Below are 19,867 nucleotides of genomic sequence, written 5' to 3' on the forward strand. Positions count from 1 at the left end.
ATTATGGTGAGTGGTGGCTCCAGCCAGGTACCCTGTAGGGTCTCTCAGCCCCTCCTCAGCATAGAGGGGCTCTTGGTGCCACACCAGAGGGGCTCATCCTCAGATCCTGTGGTGAAAGAGCCCCCAGACCCTTCAGCATCCTTGTGGTGTGAATATAGCACCACGGAGGGGTCATGGAATTTCACTCTGGAGATGGAGCAGCAGAGCCCCCCTCCCTCCTGTCCCTTGGGGACAAACACATATTTGCTGCTGCCTAACCAAAGGGAGCCTGAAGCAGTGGCCCTGCCAGCTGCTTACCCAACTCAGGGGGTGATGGCCACCCTTCCACAGGACACAGCGTTTGGGACAAGACCATGATGGTATCCATGAGCTTCATGTGGCCCCAGAGTCATCACACACACAGGGCTGAGCAGTCTCTGTTTAATCCCACACCTCGTCCCAGCGAGGTGCCCCCAGTCTGACACTGCCAGCAGCATCCTGGAGGGCACAGCCAGCCCTTCCCTCGGGGAGCAGGAACAGTCCATTTCCACGGGCTCAGCCTCACTATGGCAGCACCACGATCTTCTTCTGCAGCGTCTGCGGGGGGAACAGGGCCCTCCTCACGGCCGTGTCCAGCTCCTCCAGCGCCAGCTGCGCGTGCAGCACGGTCGCGGCGTCGCGCTCGGCCGTCACCACGAGCTTCAGCAGGCGGTACAGGTCCCGCAGCACGTCCTGCAGCACCTGGGGCGGCAGCGCAGCGTCAGCACCGCCCCCCGCCCCCGGGACAGCCCCGCAGCGCGGGCTGCCCCTTCCCCGGCACCGCGGCCGGCAGCAGCCTCGGACCCCCGGGACTCGGTTTCCCCACACGCCAGCAGCACACTGTGGTGATCCTTCAGCAGGGCATGCCGGGATCCCGGCTGCGGGGATTCCCGTGGGGAATTGGCTGTTTCCTCCACGGGAGCTGAGTCCCAACACGCTTGTTACTGGGAACTGCGGAGGGAGGCCACAGTGGTGGAAAGACTGGGCATTTCCAAGTCAAATCAGCGATGAACAACTCCCACAGCTCCCAACAGCTGGCACTGCCCCCAGCATGCTGTGGCACTACCCGTGGCACAGCCCAGCAGCTCACAGGGACACCCCCACAAAGGCCCCTTTCCCCAGGATCTGTTGAGGGAACCTTTTAGTGGGGGATGTCCAAACTGGGCATCTCAGTCCCTTGGGACTTTCCCTGGAAGCTGCTTGGCAATGAGCCCTGCAGCCCCTACAGAGCAGGAGTTCTCCCCAAGGGATGCCCAGGAACACCTTGGGGGCTGTCCCTGCCCCAGGGACAAGCAGGGGGTGACCCACCTCAGTGACCTTCTCACTCAGCCCCCGTAGCAGCACCACCACCACGTGCACAGCAGCTCTTCGCACTTCAGCCTCGGGGTCTGTCCGAGCTATGGCCGTCACACAGCAGGTGACCTGTGGGGACAGAGCAGGGGAGCATCATCAAGGACTGAGAGATGCAGGGGATCCCACTGGAGCAGCCACTGAGGTGCTGGGGATGTCTCAGGAATGAGGATGGGACCCCCATGCCCTGTGGGCTGTGGGCTCCAAACAGCTCCCACCAGGGCCAGGCCACATGGATGCCTCAGGAAGCTGTGTAACAGTCTGTATGAAAATCAGGCAGAGCCAAAGGAATCTAATTAAATCCCGGCAGTGACAGCCGGGAGAATTAGCAGAGCTCGCACCTTCCCAAAATAGCAGCATGTGGCTCACTGGCATCACATCAACTGCGGGGATCCTCGGTGCCGAGCGGGAACCGAGGGGAGCCCGAGTGCCAAATCCAGGGTGTCTCACTCCAGGAGCTCTGGGGGGTGAAGCTCTGGCTGCCGTGGGGCACAGACCCATCGGCTCCAGGGCCCCTGGGAGTCAGGGTCAGCCCACTGGGATCCCCAGCAGCTCCCAAAGCCTCTCACCCACAGCCTGCAGCCAGGGCAGGCGAGGGCCAGCTCCGTGATACTGATGATACTGATAATGATAATTAAGATAACGGGAGGGTAATAAGGTGTCATTAAGCGGGAGGTGTCTCTGGCAGGCACCACTTGTGCCCCCAGGTCTCCTCTGGCAGTGGCTGCCATGGGTGGAGAAGGCACCTAAAAATCAGTGCTACAACCTCCCTAGTGTTTGCTTCAGGCCCCATGACTTTTACACTCCACAATATCAGCAATTATCACTCATGTCCTTTATGGAAATGCCCCGTTTCCATATGGAAATGTCTCATTTCCATGTCCTCAGCAGCCCAACCATGTGCTAACAAATGCGCTCGTTAAGGAGAGGCCGAGCTCCCCAGGCAGGGTCAGGGAAAGATGGAGCTGGTACCTCCTGGATGATGGATCCCAGCTGGAAGCTGAGGTGCTGGCAGAGCTCGCCCAGGTTGGAGAGGCTGCTGGCCCTGAGGGCACTGTCGGGATCCCGGGCTCCCCGCAGGAAGGCTCGGATCAGCGGCTCCCGGTGCTGGAACACCATGTCCCCTGCAAGGGAGAGCAGAGCTCTGTGTCACCAGCATGGAAAGGCCCCACCCTTCCTGCCAAAGCCCTGGCTCCTTTGGGAACAGATGGGTTGGGCATCTGCCTTGCAAAACCACTGAACAGCTGGATGCAACATCTGGAGTGTGGCTTGTGCCCCTCAGCACACACCCTGTGGCACAGACCTTGGTGCTCTTTGGCTCATTCCAGCCCTCCCATGGGGTCACTCATGGTCCTGCAAACACACCAAGTGTGAATCTCAAATTACCACATCATCCAGGCCCAATCCCCTGCCCCAATTAACACACAGAGGTGTTATGGATGTGTGAGCTGCTAATGAGAGCTCAGGCCTGTGCTCAGGATCCACAACCATTCCAGGAGTGTGGTCATCCCAGAGCTGAGCAGCTCTGTTGTGCCCCAGAGTGTGGACACACCTCCTACCAGGAAGGGCCTTGAGGGGTGGAAAGAAAGCTCCAGAAGGCCAGCTGGCCTGTGAGTTCTATGTTTTTCCAGCTCTCTCAGGCTCTGGAAGCTCCTCAGACAATGGTGTCCTGCAGCAGATGGAGGCAGTGGGATGGATGCCTTGGGATGCCCCAGGGTGTGGAGACAGGAATGATCCTGTGGGCAATGGAAGGTCCCCATCACCCTGCACATGGGGGCTTCAGGGCTGGGGGCTGGCACAGGGTGGGGAGGCACTGTGATGCCAAGGACTTGCTGGGAACGTATCATGCTCTGTGCCTGCATCCCAGGACTTGGAATTATAGCAGTATGAGCAGTGCAGGGTGATCTCAGTGGGATCCCCTCCAAAGGCAGCAGTGCACCAGCCTCCGTGCCAGATGACTTCAGAAGGAGTGTGCAACACTTCCTTTCCCCTCCTAGGTAGGGAAAGCTGCTCCAGTGGGACAGAAAACAGGGATGGGCACAGGGCAGGAGGGAAGCATGACAGTCTCTTGGCAGAGCAGGAGAGCTCAGAATCACAGAGAGCTGTGGAGCCATCCTGGAAGTGCTGTGTAAATCCTCGCTCTCAGATGCTGAAGCTTTGCAACAGAAACAACTTGGTGCAATTTGTTCTATAAATACGCCGGCGAGCCGGGACGCGCTGGAGCAGCTGCCTGCGGCAGCGGCACCACAGCGAGCGGGGAGAGCGCGGTGGAGAACGTGCCACCGTCCCCAGGGCAGCTGGCAAACCTGCTGCCACCGTCCCTAGGGCAGCTGCCAGGGCAAACCTGCACTGGGCTGGACACACGGACATTGCCCGGGGATGTCCGGGACCGAGGGGCTCTGAGCTGATTGCTGGAACCCCACAGAACAGTGGGGTGCCCTGTCCCCATGCCAGCAGCGAGGATGGATGGTGGTACAGCGTGGCACTGATGGGATGGCACAGCTAGCAGAGCACAGGGATGCCACTGGTGGCAAAGGGCACAGGAGAGTCACAGTCCTGGGTTCAGGAGGTCCTGGCTCTTCAGGAGCATCCCCAGACAAGGCACACAGCACCCACCCTGTGACCAGGGAACTCTGCCTGGCTGCCCCTGCACTGAGGACACTGGCTGCCACCTCCCTGGCCAAGGACAGCTCCAGCTGTGCACTCCCGCTGGCCAGGCCTTCTCCAGAGAGTCAGACAAGGCATTTTAGGACATGTCCCAACAGCAGATGCCGGAAAGGCCTCATGCAGCTTCTCCCTCTCAGCCTGGCGTGTCCAGGCGCTTCCCAGCAGTCTCCAAGCCTGGTGCTGCCAACCAAGGGGATGGGGGCTGCTGGCAGAACCCATCATTCTGCTCCTGCTGCTGGCAAACCCCAGCCACCTTCTCTTCAGCTTTTGGACCCTTCCCACCTTCTGACAACAAAAGTCCCCTGTGGGGTCTCCCCCTGGTAAGGGTGAGGCCGAGCAGTGCTGTGGGTGCTGGCAGCGGGCAGTGCCGTGCCCATGGCTATGCACTCACCCAGTGCCCGGGTGACACGCATCAGCACCTCTCCCAGCTTCATCCTGGTGACAGCAGCCATGGCATCCTCTGTGCCCTGTGCTGGGCACTCATACTTTGCCAGCAAGACGGGCAGAATCCGCTCTGGATACTCACTGGAGAGCAGGGCGATGCCTGGAGGGGAGAAAAACTGGAAAATCAGTAATTTAGCAGTTGGCAGTTTAGCTCGCTGCTGCCAGGTGATGCCCTTTGACCCAGTGGGGACTTGATGCACTGAGGGCAGCTGAGCACTGCAGCCAATGCTTGGGCACAGAGTCTGGTCACTGCTCCCAGCTCTTGGCCATCAGCACATTGTGCCAGTGTGTCTATGTCCCTGCCAGATTTGCCTGGCCCAGACTGGGGGCAAGAGCCAGTGCATGCTGCATGCCCGCTGCATCTCCCTGATGAGTGATCAGATCCCAGATGCAGGGATCAGACCCTTCTCCAGCTCCAATGCCCTCCCTTGAACACACTCCAGCCTCTCAATGACTGTCTTGTCATGAGGGGCCCAAACCCAACCCCAGGATTCCAGGTGTGATCAGGAATCACACCATCAGGAATACATCACCGGAGTCTGGCTCCATGAACCCAGCAGTGCCACAACCACCGATTCAGCCCCAGCCCCTGTGACAGGGAGCAAGTGGGATATGGGGCCCATCTGCCAGCCCTGTGCTTGGCACGGCACAGGTGCTGGTGCTGCTGCGAGGAACCGCGGCAGGGTTTATCCTGCCGAACGTGCAGCAGCTGCAGCGGCGCATTAATCACCGGGACGTTCCAGCCTTTGTGCTCCAGCCGCGGGCAAGGACAGACCCGTCCCTCTCAAGATCGTACAGGCAGCGGGAAGCACAGCATCAACTCCTTCCCAGCTGCTGCCAAAGGTTAACAACCCAACAGCAGCGGTGCCAGCATCGCTGTGGGCCAAGGGAATGAATGGCACACAAGGGAATGAATGGTCCCTTCCACGGAACCCAGGGGAGTGTGACCATCCATTGTCACACCAGACACACACGTCACCCAGGGGGGAAGCACCTGCCTGTAGATCCCAGTCTGGTGCTGTGCTGAGCGTGCTGGAGCAAGCACTGACCTGAGGGTTTCCTGGGAAGGGGTGTGAGTACTCAGGAGTTGCCACCTTGGCAGAGATAGCACCAGTGGGTCCCCCTGGTCCTGCTCGTCTGACAGGCTCAGCTGAACAGAGTCCTCTGTGGGTGCCAAACACCTGGCACAGACCAGCTCCAGGGAATAAGAATAACTAGGAGATGAAGTCTCCAGATTCAGGAACTCAGCATGGAGCTCACATGTGGCCCGAGGCTTGATGGAACAGCACAAAGCCACAGTCTGGGAGGGCAGGAGATGCTGAGCCCTCAGCCTGGCCATGGCTCTCCTGCTCTTCACCCCCAGTGCCCAGAACCCCCACTGCACAAAAGCTTCCCTGACAAAGTGCTGGCATTCACCCTGACAGGCACTGCTCACCTTGGATGGCTGAGAGGTAGACAAAGGCATCCTCATGCTGCACATTCTCCAGAAACACCTGGAAGGAAGGCAAGTGCCATCAGCAGCGACCCTGGACTGGGTCAGCCAGGCCAGAGGGCTCCAGCAATTGTGACCACCTCCAGCCTGATGGCACATTCAGCACCAGCTCTGCTGGCAGGGGACACAGCAGGGGACAGGGAGCAAGGCAAGGGACAGGGAGTACAGCAGAGCCTGGTACCTGCAGCAGCTTCTCCTGAAGCCGAAGTGCCTCTGGGTGCCGCTGGGTGACCAGGCTGGCGAGCTGGCGCAGGGCAGCTGCCCGGCTGGGGGGCTGGGGGTCGTAGGCTGACAGCAGCAGCTCCTGGAGCCCGGCTGGGGCCAGGCTGTCGGCACATGGGGCTGGAGAGGCACTGGGAGCACTGGGAGCACTGGGAGCACAGCACGTGCTCTGCCCTTCGCTGCGCTCCCTGCGAGCTGAGGGGCTGCCGTGTCTGTGCCGCGGTGATGAGGGGCTGGGGGCTGTGCCAGGGGGGCCAGCAGGGCTCTGTGCTGCCATGCCAGGGGGGCCAGCAGGGCTCTGTGCTGCCGTGCCAGGCCTCCTGCCCAGCAGGCTGCCGGCAGCAGCGCCCAGCGTGCCGGGGGAGCAGGCGCCGTGCGTGCCGATGGCGATGCGCAGGTCCGAGGCCAGCTCCTGGGTCAGGGGGTCGGGGTAGGTGCGGGACAGCTCCTCCAGCAGTGGCACCAGCTGCTTCAGCACCACGAAATCCCTGGGTTTGAGCTGTGGAGGGAGGAGAGCAGCGCTGGCACAAACAGAGTGAGGGTTCACCCCCTGGGATGGGCATGGGGGTGAGAGCCCCATCCCCAGCTCCTGAGCTGGGCCCTGGCCACTACGAGCTCCTCTCGGCCCAGTGCCAACCCCAGCCCCGGCAGCAGCCATGGGAGAAGGTGGGAAGCACATGAACCTGAAGAACAACAGTGTCTGGGGATGGGGGCCAGGCCAGGGACATCCCTCCCACCAGCACTGTGCCAGACTTGCCATCAGTCCTGTCTGGAAGGACGCTTCCAGCACAGCAGCCATGACCTGTCCTGAGCCGGAGAAGCTCTGCCCTAACCTGGATTTAACTGCTAAAATCTGAGATGTGAGGCCCAAAAAAGGGTGCTTCAGCAGAGATTTTGGATGATTGCATAAAACCCCTTGCCTGCTGAAACCCAAGCAGTTCTGTAGCTGCTTCCAAAACCTTTCACATTCCATTTTCCAAATTATGTCACTCCCATTAATGCAAAAGTGGGAGCAGAAGCTTGCCTTGGGAGGGGCCCATTGCATCACATGACTATGGCTTTAACTTCTTTTCAACCACAGCTCTTTTCCCAGTGTTAGAAATTTAGCAATAAGAGACAATAAATGATATTTTTATGTTAACAGCTCTATTTTCCTTAAGGCAAATCCAGGGATGAAGCAACCCCAGCAGCTCAGTGATGGCAGCACATTAATGGATGTGCTCCCCACGGCAGCTCCACTGAGTGACACAGAGCTCATATATATATATATAGGTATTACAAGGTACCTGACAGATATAAATAACAATATAAATATGTATAAAATGTAAATATAAAAATATAAGGGGATTTTTAAGGGTACAGCCCACATGGGAAGTTCACAATGCTCTGCAGCCAGAGTCTGTGACCGTGTGGGGATGCAGAGGGTGCAGTGCTGGTATTTGACTGCACTGCTCTGTCAGTACCTTTTTGGGAGAGATTATAAATTAGTTAATTGGGCTCTTAGGGGTGCCCTGCTCAGATTAAATCTTTGGTCAGCATCCTGACACTGCCCCAAGGAAAAAAATGTTATATATATATATATCTATATACCTATTTAGAAGCTGTGACTGAGCAGGGACCCTGAGCCAGGGCGCCCAGCCGTGCCAGAACACCTCAGCTGGCCATGGCAGTGCCCAGTCCCCACCCCACAGCCACCAGAGCCCCAGCTCTGCCCCTCACCTGCACGGCCCCGCCGAGCACGGCGGCCACGAGCCCCATGGCCATGGCGAGCGTCTGCGCCTCGGCGGCCGCGCCGGGGCCCCGCGCAGGGTGGGCACAGGCCCGCTGCAGCACGGCCGCCAGGAACTCCTGCACCTGCCAAGGGAACAGCCATCAGCAGCAGGGACACCCCAGAGCACCTCCCCTGCAGCTCCTGCTGCCTCTGCGCCCAGCCCAGTGTCCCCACCCCACCATCTCCAGCACGATTCCACTCTAATCCAAGGAGTGTCCGACAGCGCTCTCAGGGGTGCACAGGGGTGCTCTCAGGGATGTCGGTGCAAGGCCAGGAGTTGGACTCAATGATCCCTAAGGGTCCCTTCTAATTCTGTGAAATCCTTCCCATTTTCCTCCTGTTGCTGCCATCCCAATGCCAGTGTGGGCTCAGCCAAGTCACGTCCACAGCTGGGACAAGGTGATGCTTAAACTGGTGGGGTCTCCCAGCAGCAGAAGGAATCCCAGCTCCATCTGTGCCTCCTGCCTGGCTCCACCATGGGATGGAAGCTGCGAAGGCAACTGGGATAGTTCCAAAGGGAAGCTAAGGTGGGTCTGTATGGAATAGCCCGAAATGAAGGCTTGGAAATTCCACAGCCAAGGAGCTCCAGCCCCTGTCCACAACTCTCCCCACCAGCCTCCTCCTTATCCTGCACGGCTGATACTCCAGCTGAGACATTTCCTGTGTTCTCACTTACTCTGTGATTTTTCCCACAATATTTTTATTCCACAAGTAAAAATCCTGCTTGGCTGGCATTGGCCTTCTCCACACTTGGCACCAACACCTTTGATCCCACAGGTTTTCTGCCTTCCTAACAGATCTTGAAACTAGGGAGTTGATGTTCTCCATGCCTTATCTTCTCCCAGACAAGCCTGGGACGGGTTTGGATCAGGGTCACCCAACAGGTGTGTTGCAAAAGAGGAGGAACTATTGTGTTCCTATTTCAGAAAACAAAGTATGAGGGCAACAAGGTCCTATTGCACCAAATTCCAAACTTCCACCCCCAGGGCACTGCGTGCAGGCAGCATTTCCTCCTCTGCTGCCAGATTCCTTAAGCACATCCCTCAAGCAAGGAGGGAGGCTGTGCAAAAAGGCTTTGGAAAAGGCTGCATAAAAGGCTCAGGTACCTGCTGGGATAATTATTCCAGAGAAGAAATTCCATCAAATAGCAAGTAAGTAAAAAAAATTTGAGTATTTGCTCTCACAACACAGTGCACACAAGCTTGAGGGGTTGAAGTTATATTTAACATTTAAAAAAAAGAAAATTTGTGAATAAATAACAGTAGATTGCAATGAGAAAAATTAAAACTTTGAAAAATAATCTAGGAATAGAAAACATTTTAAAGTGGGAGGAAAAAAATTGAAAAATAAAACACTGGGGCACAGTTGTGTCTCAGGCAGGAGGAGAGAATCCTTGGTGCAGTGAGGAGATCAAGCTGACCTTGGTGATGGAGGAGAGTATGTAAATAAAATAAATGTGCAGCTGGGGGGGGCCACAGCAGCTGCTGCTCCTGGGCTCCAGTTTTGGAAGGATGGATCCCACTTGCTCCCACCCCATTAGGGCCCCCAAATGCCCCAGGGAACCCCCACACTGCAGAACCTGCTCAAAGCCCTGTCCCAGCCCAGGGCCTCCCTGAAACACAACCCCAGGCAGCAGGATAATGGATTTTTTGTCTGGATTTCTTTGGTGGTGGGTTTTTATCCCAGACTCCTGGCTGGATGCTGAAACCTGGTAAAACCCTTCCCCATTTCCCAGCCTGGCTCTCTGGCCCGGTGGGTGGGTGTGTTGGGGAGGCAGGTGGGGACAAAGTACTGCTGGCTGTGTCCCCTCTGCTGCTGAGCACACAAAGGCTCCTTTGTCCCAAAGGAAACATGAGGAAACCTGCCTGAGCACAGCAGCACGGGGAGCTGGCATGGCTGGGGCATTGGGGGAAAAACAGCAGTAAAAAAACAGGATGAGGAAGTTAAAAGCCACCGGATCTGCAGGGGATCTGCAGGGGATCCAGGAGGGAATGCCATGCTGCCCTCAGTGTCCAGCTGCCTTCCTGACTGGCACAGCTCACCCCATCCAGGACAGGCTCAGGGGAAAGGTTTTTAACAATCCTATTTGGGACCAGGGTCAAGGGCCCAAAGTGGCCTTTGAAATTACAATATTTAATAAATTTGGCACTGCCCATTCATGAGTGTAGGAGCACAGTTATGCCAACCAAGTTGCTCCCATCCAACAAGGCCTTGGGCACTTCCAAGGATGGCATAGCCAGATTCTCTGGGAACCCTGTGCCAGGGCCTCACCACCCTCACAGGGAGGAATTTCTTCACTGTATCCCTTCTAACCCTGCCCTCTGTCAGGGGGAAGCCATTCCCTTGTACAGGTCCTTGTACAAAGTCCCTCTCCTGCTCTCTTGGAGCTCCTTTAGGCACTGGAAGTCTCTCTAAAGGTCCCTCTGGACCCTTCTCCTCCCCAGGCTGGGCAATCCCAACTCCTTCAGCCTTTGCTCCTGGAGGAGTCCAGCTGATCCCCCCGGGCCTTGCCAGGACCAACCTGCACAATGTCAGTGAACACGGTGTCGGAGACGCCCTCGCACAGCGCGGCCACGAGCTGCAGGACCAGCAGCTTCCTCCCCTGCCTGGCCTGGGACTGCTCCAGCTCCAGCAAACTCCCTCCAGGCTCCACAGCTGGGTTTGGAGCTGCCTCATCCTCCGCAGCCACCTGAGTCAGCTCCTGCCGGGAAGGGAGCGCGGGGCACGGACAGGCAGCGGTTAAACACCAGTGCCAGGAATGCCAGAAACTCTCACACCACCACCACCTTCCAGCTGGGAGGTGAAGGACTGTGAGAGCTGTCCACAGCTCCTGGGTGTCCCATCCCTATCCCCCCCTGTGACTGTGGGCTGGGGCACAAAATCCCAGTCCAACCCAGGCCTGGAGGGAACCGTGGGGGGCTCCAAGTGAGATCAAAGGGAGCAGGTATGGGGCCCCTCTTCTAGAGCCAAGGAAGCAACAGGGATTATTCCCAGCCTCCAACACACTTCAGACATGCTCCTGTTGTTAAAACAGCCCAGGGGGAGGATGAGGGTTAACCCTTTCAGGGACAGGGCAGCTCTTACTCCTTGCTTCCCACCCAGCACGCAGGGCTGGTCCAGCACATTCCACACCCCAAGATACACAGGGGGATGATCCCTCTTCTGCCTTCTGCTTGTCCAGGGAACCCCCTCCCACAGGTATGCCCCAAGCAGGGACTGGCTGCCCTCACCTTCAGGCAGCGGATGAAGAAGTCTCCGGCCAGACCACTCTTCTGGCAGTGGGACAGGAGCTCCACCAAGCTCTCCACTTGGCACTGCTCCAAGGAGATCTTCTGGTACAGGGCCTCATCTTCATCGCTGGAACAGGTCTCTGTATCACCAACACAAACACACCCAGAACCCCCTGCCCCCAGACTCCAGGGCATGGTGAAATCCCAGCCTGCACTTCCCTGGAAGCCTTCCTTCCCAGCACTTCCCAGCAAAGCCTGGAGGCAGCTGAGCCAAACATTGCCCAGGTCATTTGGGCTCTGCTTATTAACTAACCTGCACTCAATTAACAGAAACCATGAGCCCAAAACATACATTTAATCCAGCCCATAAATAACAGGATTAGTGCTGGCTAAGTTAGGCAGTGGTCAGGGCCATGGCAGCAGGGGCATGGGAAGAGCCAGGGTCAGTATGGAACAAGTTTAAAGTAGTCCCAGTTTAAGTAAGGCAGAGCTGCTGCTAATTCTGGCCTTCCAGTACCTAAAGAGAGTTTATAAAAAGGCTGAAGAGGGAAGGCTGAAGGGTGTAGAGTGATAGGAAAAGAGGGGATGCCTTCCCATTGACCAGAGGTGGGTTAGATGGGATAATGGGAAGGAATTCTTCCCTGTTAGGGTGGGAGGCCCTAGCACAGGGTGCCTGGAGAACTTGTGGCTGCCCCATCCTTGGAAGTGCCCAAGGCCATCTTGTATGGGACTTGGAGCAACCTGGGATAATGGAAGGTGTCCCTGACCAGGCAGAGGCTGGAACTTTAGAGCTTTAAGGTCTTTTCCAACCCAAACCAGCCTGTAATTTTAACTCAGGTCAGGAACAGCTTGAAAAGAAGCCAAACCAAACGCATTTGTGGGGATTTTGCAGCAGGTGTTCCCAGCACACCCCTGGGCACAGCTGTGCCTCTGCCTGCCCCACAGTGCTGCCCTGGGCCCTCGTGCCAGGCCACAGCCCCTCTCCTTAAACCCAGCCTCCTGCTGCTGGACATCCTGGCCTGCGTGGCTGGAGACTAAAGGCTGCAGTTAATTCCCAGCATGGCCAGCTCTGCCTCTACTTAGAGACCATCTGCCCACACCAGAGGAGCTCCGTGGCTGCTCCGAGATGCTGGCACTGCCACAGCCTGTGCTGTGACTGTGCCACCTGTGCCCGAGGGACTCTGCTCACTGTGACACCAGACAGGCTCGGGCTGCAGGCTGGAAGCTGAATTTGGGGGGTGTTGAGATTGAAAATGAATATCTCATTCCCAGACACTGGGCTGGCAGGGCTCGGGAGTCAGGAAAAGCAGGCAGGGAGTGCACACAACGCTCAGGTGCAGTGTGATGCTTTTTGGGGCTGCAAGTCAGAGCTCTGCACTATGGCCAGGGAACCTGGGGGCTGTGTTGGCTCTGTGGGCTGTGTGGAAGCATCACCTGCCTGAGCTCGAGGGGATGAGACCCTGTGGGATGGCACTGGCAGCCCCCTGCTCGCCCAGGCTCTCTGCCAGGCTTCCATGGAAAGCCCTGGGTGCTGAGTGACCCAGGGTCTATCCCACTGCACTCACCTGGTGGTTTCCCCCACGACGACGGCAGCACCGCCCTCGCTGCCCACACGGAGCTGGCACTGTGGGTGAAGGGTGGGCACGTGGCTGCTCAGCCTGGCCAGGCCTTCCAGCACAGCCAGGGCCTGCTCCCGTTCTGCCTTCTCCAGGAACCACAGCAGGATGTCCTGGCACGGGGAGCTGCCAAGGAGAAAGAGCCAGTAGTGACACTGCTCTGCCCCCTGCACCTTCCCTGCACACACTCTGGGATGAGGGACATGATTGGAGTGCTCCAGAGCAGCCACGGGCTCTCTTTGGGTTGCTCCAGCTCCTGGCTCCGGCAGCTGAAAGCATTTGTGCCTGTTTCTAAGAGGATCAGCAGCACATCCTGCCCTTCTGGCGTTCCCAGATGGAAGGATTTGGGTTCCTCCACACTTCAGGCTGGCAAGGAAGCACTGTGAACACCCCTGGCACGCCCTGCCTGTGCCTCACGCCGAGGTGACAAGGGCTGGTGGCAGAGCCAAGGGAGAGGAGGAAGGAGATGGGAGCACTGAGGTGCCATGGGGAGCCCTGCCAAGGAAAGAAGCAGGTTAATGAGGTGAAGCAGCCGCGCTGGGCTGTGCCAGGGGTCTGGAAACCTGAACACTTCCAGGCAGCCATGGGTGCAGTCATCCCTGCCAAGTTCCTTAGCAAAGGAAGCAGCAACTGCTGGCCCAGCAGCAGCGTGAACTTGGCACGTTCCACCAACTTGTCACGGCACTCTCTGCTCTTTGAAGTGATTAACGAGGCCCTCAGTAACAGCAGAGCCCGTGTCTACACACACCTTTTAGGGAAAGCCTCCACACGCCAGGATCCCAGAGCACTGTGTAACCCCACCAGGAGTGCTTTTACCAGGATAAAAAACTCCAGGAAAAGGGAGGAGCAAGAAGAGAGGACAGCCAGCATCTGGTCACCCCTGTCCCTGCCACAACTGGGATGTGGTGCTTCCCACTGTACACCAGTCATGGGGAGCTGGGCATGGTGTGGGGGATCATCTGCCAGGAGGCAGATCCTGACCGTACCAGAGGAGAGTGATCCCAGATTGCAGAATGATCCTGTACTTCCAACAGGCAGTGCTTAGACTGTTTTTCCAGTTTTTATGCTATTTGTAGATCCCTTCATCCAGTTTCCAGCATCACTGCCTCCATCCATGGACAACCACAATCCCTGCTCTAGGCAGAGCCACCCTGTGCTCCCAAGGGCATTCTCACCTCTCCACAGAACATTCTGGCTTCAGGGCAGAAAAAAACTAACATCAGAATGGCTTCCTCAGGCAAGGGCTGCCAGTGAGGTCATGTGCCCTGCCTGTGGTTACTGCCTGCTTGGAATGAGAGTGCTCTGGGATGAGAAGATGGATCTCTGCTCCTGCCTTGCCCTAAGCATGGCTGTTGGAGGTGGGCAGAGCCCAGCAGATGAAACCCCAGCAGATGAAACCCCAGCAGAAGCTGAGTACAAATCCTCCCTTACCGTAAGTATGACACATTCTGCTTGGCGAAGGAATAGAGGGAGAAAACCACTCCCAGGACTGACTGCAAGGATCCCAGCAGCAGGCTCGAGCTGTCATTCCCAACCACATACACCTACAGAGAGAAGGGCACAGGGAGGGGAGTCAAACACCTGTGTGGGGCAGAGGGGATTCAGGAACACGGCCCTGCACAGGGCAGCTGTCAGGGACAATGGTGGGAGTTTCTCAGCCTCTTCCTTCAGTCTGGAGGCTGTCTTCCCTGGTTGTGCCACATTCCCTATTAAAACCTGCCTTCAGCACCATCTTTCTCCAAGAATTTGCTTAACCACAGCAGGGCTCCAAGCTACAGGAAGGTTGAAGCCAGCTATTTGGTAAGTCTGCTGCTTATGAGCAAGGTCCTGCCTTACCCAGGGATGCAACAGGCTCCCTGGAATGAGCAAATCTTCACTGAGTTACTGTAAATCTGAAATACAGAGATCAGTCACTAGCAGGGCAGCTGGGCTAGGGGGTGCTGAGCTGAGGCACTGGGCTGCTCAGGCTCTGGGAATGTTGTTGCTCAGAGGGTATCACAGGGGCTCTGGGGATGTTGTAGAGGCTCTTGGGGGGTTTGCAGGGACTTGGGGGTGACTGCAGAGCCCTGCTCCTCTCCCCCACCTCATCCAGGACCCTCCCAGGAGGCTCAGAAATGTCCCCAGGAGCCCTGCCCTGCTCCACTGATGCACACAGACCTGTTTCCCTGTGCTAATCCCCCCGGAGCCATTCCTCCTCCCCAGATCTTGTGTACACAAAGCCTCCCGATGAAGCCCCAAGGATGGTTTCTCACTAAGCATCAAATGACACTTGCTAGGCAAGAAACCCCCACAAACCTGGGGTCCCCTCACTAATCTGGCTCCTGTCAGGCCCTCAGCGCTCTGCCATTAAGGAGGGACCCACCCCAACCCCCCCAGCACTGCTCTGGGAGGGAGCAGCCCTCCAGACCAGTCTCTGCCTGCCAGCCAGTTACAACAGATCATTACTGGGAAAATTGACAACAATCCCAGCATTTAAGAGCTTAGCCTGCCTCGGGGCATGCCAGGAAGCAAGTCACCAGCTTCTGAAATTTGAATTCCTGTACTGGAGATGTCCTTCTGGGTTGGAACGTGCAGCAGGAAGCTGCTGGAGCCTGCAGCGTGGCACTGGGGTTACTGGTGGGAATGGTAGGAAATGGAGTTATGAGGGGAGGTGTCACAGGAAAGACCTCCACAAAAAGCCCTCATCCTTCACAGGAAGCACAAGGATGGACCTCACCAATCGCCCAAATGCTAGAACCAAGATCTGTGCTCCAAGGAAAGCTCAGAGCTCCTTACAGTACCTAAGGGGGCTCCAAGAGGGCTGGAGAAGGACACTGGACAAGGGCCTGGAGTGGCAGGACAAGGAGCAATAACTTGCAACTGGTGGGGTACTCCTGCAGATGAAGACCAGACAACTGAGCATGACTGCAGGAGACACTGGGTTTGAGTGGCCCAACACATGCTGAACTGCTCAGCAGCTCTCAAACTGCTCTTTTTCTCACCCAAAAGCAGACACGGTACCTTGAGCACATCTTCCACACAGCTGCCCAGCTCTGCCTCTGGCACCAGCACAGCCCCTGCTGTCAAATCCTTCAGTGACAGCTCTGAAAGCAAAGGGCAGAGACATGAGCCCCTCAAAACAGGCCAGAGCCTCCAGCAGCAGAACTGCCCCACCATTCCCTGCACCCAAAAGCACTTCCCATGGGAACAGACCAGCCCTCATTAGCCCTACTAATTATGCTGCAGTGTTGTAAACCCCCTAGGACACATTGAAATCAACACAGACCACAACTCCAAGATGGATGATTCCCCAGAGAACTGCTGGTCAGCGTGGGGAACCAATGGCTTCCATCTGGAAGCCCAGAACAAGGATGTCAGACTGGGAGAGGTTCCCAAGGAGCATGGGGCAGAGCCAAACTGCTCAGCTCCCACACTGCAGTAACTGGACTTGAGTAGGAGTAAATATGGTGTACCCAGACAAACTGACAGGGTCAGCACAGAGAGCTGGGTCCCACACTCCACAGGCTGGCTGCTGAGAAAATTCAGATGGAATGACAAAAATCAGTGAGGAGCTAAACCAGACCCCTGCCAGGCCAGGTACCTGCGGCCTCGGAGCAGCGGTGGAGCGGAGCCAGCAGGGGCTGGAGCAGGTGCTGCTCTGCCAGCTGGGGCTGCTCCCTGGCCATGGTGAGCAGTGTGGTGGTGGCCACACGCTGGAACTGCCGTGCTGCTACTTTGTCCTGGATGTGCAGCAAGTCCAGAATCTGCAAGGAAAAAGAAACAAGGATCAGCATCCCATCACAGGGGGCCTGGCACCTCGCAGCAACCAAGGAGCACCCCACGTGCTGCCTTGCTGGGCAGCTGGCATGACATTCCATGTGTGGAAGAGCCAGTGTCCTTCCCACTCACACAGGATACCTTTCTGGGCTCAAACCAGGAGCCTGCACCTCTCCCAGAGCCAAAGGCTGGAAACAAGAGCTACACACAGAGCTCTGTGTACCACAGTGCCAAGTACCTCATGTGATCAGACAACATCATCCAGCATTTCAATAAAACGCGGAAAATTCAAGAGTGGAAATGTCCTACTGCCATAAAAACATGTCCACGTTGTGTTGGCTTGAGCCAGGCCACACTCAAGCAAAAGGAACAGCCAAGCTGTGAGCTGGCTCTGCATTCCCCAGCAGAGGGGAGCAGGGACTTACCTGGGGGCACACCTGTCTGTAGTAGTCCTCGAGGGACAGGCACTGCTGTGGGCAGGCAGCCAGGATCTTCCCAACTGCATCACATTTCCTCCAGTCCAGAGCTGCTGCTTCAGCACCAGCACCACCTACAAGAGCAGCAGAAATCCTGGGTCAGCTTTGACCCATGGCCAGCTCTGACTGAAGCCAGGTGTTCCTAGCCAAAAATTGGATTTTGAGCTCTTATTGCTCTTGTCAAATCAAGCATCTTTCAGGAGACACCTGAACTTAAGCATAGAAAGGGGAAAATTGCTGTGCAAGAGCTCTGATAATGGAAAAACTCCTACAGCCAGGTGGGTGAGCCAAAAGGTGGGGACAGGTTGTGCTTGATGATTGGAGTTGGCCAGACGAGATTCTGGCACTAAAAACTATGAGATTCAGCTTGTGGAGAGCAACAGCTTCCCTCCTTGTCAGACATGGAGAGCAGGAGATGGGATGGGTGTCACTGTCCCCAGTGCCCAGCACAACTCCTACCACACTGGCACTGGGACAGGGCATTCCCCAGGACTGATCCCACTCTGGACACACACGAGCTGTGACCCCATCAAGGCACAAACAGGATAAATGGGCTTGGAGCCTTTCAGTGTGGCCCTCAAACACATGTGTATCCCAAATTAGAGCAGTTTGGGAGCTCAGCGCAGTCAGAGGCAAAGTCTGTGTGTCACCATGTCACCTCAGCCTGGCACAAGCCAGTTCCTACGTCCAGCTCTTGCGTCTCTGCTCCTCTGGGCCTCTCAAGGGATTAACTATCTCAAGAACACTCCTGAATCTGTGATGCTGGGACCCAGAGCCCTCCACTCACCGTCTGTGCCCTCCAAGACACCCCGAGCCACGGCCTGCACCCCGCCAGGCCTCAGCAGCCTCTCGGAGAGCAGGTGCCCGCAGAGCCGCCGCAGCCAGGCCGGAGCCGCCCCGGCACCCGCAGACCTCTGGAAGGGAGCAAAGGAGAAAGGTAAGGAGTGCATTTGCACACACCTGTGCCAACCCCACCTCTGGGCAAACAGCCCATCCTCTGACAGAGAGCACAGGGCACAGGCAGGTTTTGAATTGCTGCTTCATCCAGTGGCATAAAACAAATGAGGAATCAATGAAAGAGGTCAGCCAGCAGGTGCTTAGCACGATATTCCATCTCTGGAAGTGTCCAAGGCAAAGTTGCACAGGGTTTGGAGCAACCTGGGATAGTGGAAAGTGTCCCTGCCCATGGTAGGTGGTGGAATTAGATGAACTTTAAATTCCCTTCCAGCCCAAGCCGTTCTGGGATTTTATGATTCTATTAAAGGTATTATCCCATGGGACTTTCCTAAAACAAAACTTACAGAGATTCCCCATCTCCTCCTCCGCAGGAGGCTTTGGAACAGCCCCAAAGAGCAGCAGGTGCCCTGTGTCATCCCTCGAGTGAGAAGGGTGAGGTTCGGAGGAGCAGAGGCTGTGCTTGGCCAGGCACGGCAGGTGTGGGTGCCAAGCCAAGGAGGCACGTGTGGTGATGACAGTCCCTGACACACCCACACTCCTCTGCTGCACAGCAGGGCTGGAACGGCACACACCCAGCAACCTCCGCAGCGCTCGGGGACTGGTTTTTAAGGTGTAAGAACACTTCCAGAAGAGCAGCACCCTGGGAGGGTGAGAACCACGGGGGTACGGACACTGACAGCCCCGTGCCGGGGATGGCCCCGGGTACCTGCTTGGGCTGTCCCTGCAGGATGAGCAGCTCCTGCACCGCCAGCGGCTGATAAACACGGTCCAGGATATCCCTCAGGGCTTCCCGGCACTGCGCTCGCTCCGCTTCCGAAACACCCTGGAACAAAACATACCAGGGCTGCTGAGAACACCTGGCTGGGCACTAAACCCCAGTGCCGGCCGTGTGCCGGTGCCCTCCGTGCCTCCCGTTCTTTCCGTCACACGGGGCACGGACCACCTGAGGAGCGGGCTGGGGCTCGGCTGACACCCACACCACCACCGGGGAGCGGGGACACGAGTGTCGCACGGACCTGGCAGAGGGCGGCGGGCCCGTGTCCCAGCCCGCAGAGCGCGGACAGCAGCAGACGGAGGTGCCGGGCGAGCAGCGGGGCGCCCAGGGCCGGCAGCCGGGCCACCTCAACCAGCGCGGCCACGGCGGCGAACAGCCGGGCCCCGCGGGTGCCGGGCGGGGGCCCCAGCCCCGGGGCCGGCCCGAGCCCCGGCGGCAGGTGCGGCAGCAGCCCCAGCCCCACGGCGGCCCGCAGCGCCCGCCGCACCGCCCGCTCCTGCCCCACGCTCAGCGTGTCGGCGCCGGGCGGCGGCGGCGCCCCGGGGGCGGCGGGAGCGGCGGGAGCGGCGGCGAGCGCGGCCAGGCGCTCCTTGAGGCACAGCAGCAGCGCCAGCAGCCCGCAGGCCGCCGCCCAGCCCGGCTCCGCGCCCGCCGCCCCGGCCGCCAGCGCGGGCGCCCGGGACAGCACGGCCGCCCGGAGCTCGCGCAGCGCGGCCCAGCCCGCTGCCCCTGACAGCCGCTCCTCCAGCGCCGCCGCGTTCCTGCGCAGCGTCTCCGGGCTCAGGGCGGGCTCCGGGCCGGGCTCGGCAGCGCTGCCGCCATCACTAGGCGGCCCCAGCAGCAGCTCCAGCGCCTCCACCACACGGCTCGGCTCCGGGCCCGCCTGCGCGGCGTCCACCATGTCGGGACTGCTGTCAGTGAGCGCCGCCATCATGGGCAGGGCACGGGAAGGGGCGGGACGGGAGCGGCCGCCATGATGGGGAGGGCGCGTGAAGGGGAGGGCCCGCACTGGTGGGCGCCATCTTGGGGAGGTCGGGAAGGGGAGGAGAAACCGCCCGGAGAGCCGGGGGGGAAACTGGGGACGAGGGGTGGA

General features: G+C 58.1%; 1 protein-coding gene across 1 annotated transcript; it reads right to left on the minus strand.

Moving 5' to 3' along the window:
* Positions 1-406: 406 nt before the first annotated feature.
* TANGO6 (transport and golgi organization 6 homolog) lies at positions 407-19,713 on the minus strand. The gene is made up of 17 exons (XM_056500927.1): positions 19,016-19,713; positions 18,706-18,822; positions 17,830-17,956; positions 16,992-17,116; positions 16,391-16,553; positions 15,811-15,893; positions 14,242-14,354; positions 12,760-12,936; positions 11,195-11,321; positions 10,486-10,665; positions 7,913-8,047; positions 6,153-6,692; positions 5,915-5,972; positions 4,427-4,579; positions 2,341-2,492; positions 1,327-1,440; positions 407-720 (listed from the first exon to the last, which is right to left on the minus strand). The coding sequence occupies exons 1-17, from the start codon at positions 19,706-19,708 to the stop codon at positions 544-546; spliced, it is 3,234 nt and encodes a 1,077-aa protein (XP_056356902.1). The 5' UTR covers positions 19,709-19,713; the 3' UTR covers positions 407-543.
* Between the last annotated feature and the right edge of the window lie 154 nt (positions 19,714-19,867).

Source organism: Oenanthe melanoleuca, chromosome 11, assembly GCF_029582105.1.
Source record: "Oenanthe melanoleuca isolate GR-GAL-2019-014 chromosome 11, OMel1.0, whole genome shotgun sequence".
In the NCBI taxonomy this organism is placed as follows: Eukaryota; Metazoa; Chordata; class Aves; order Passeriformes; family Muscicapidae; genus Oenanthe; species Oenanthe melanoleuca.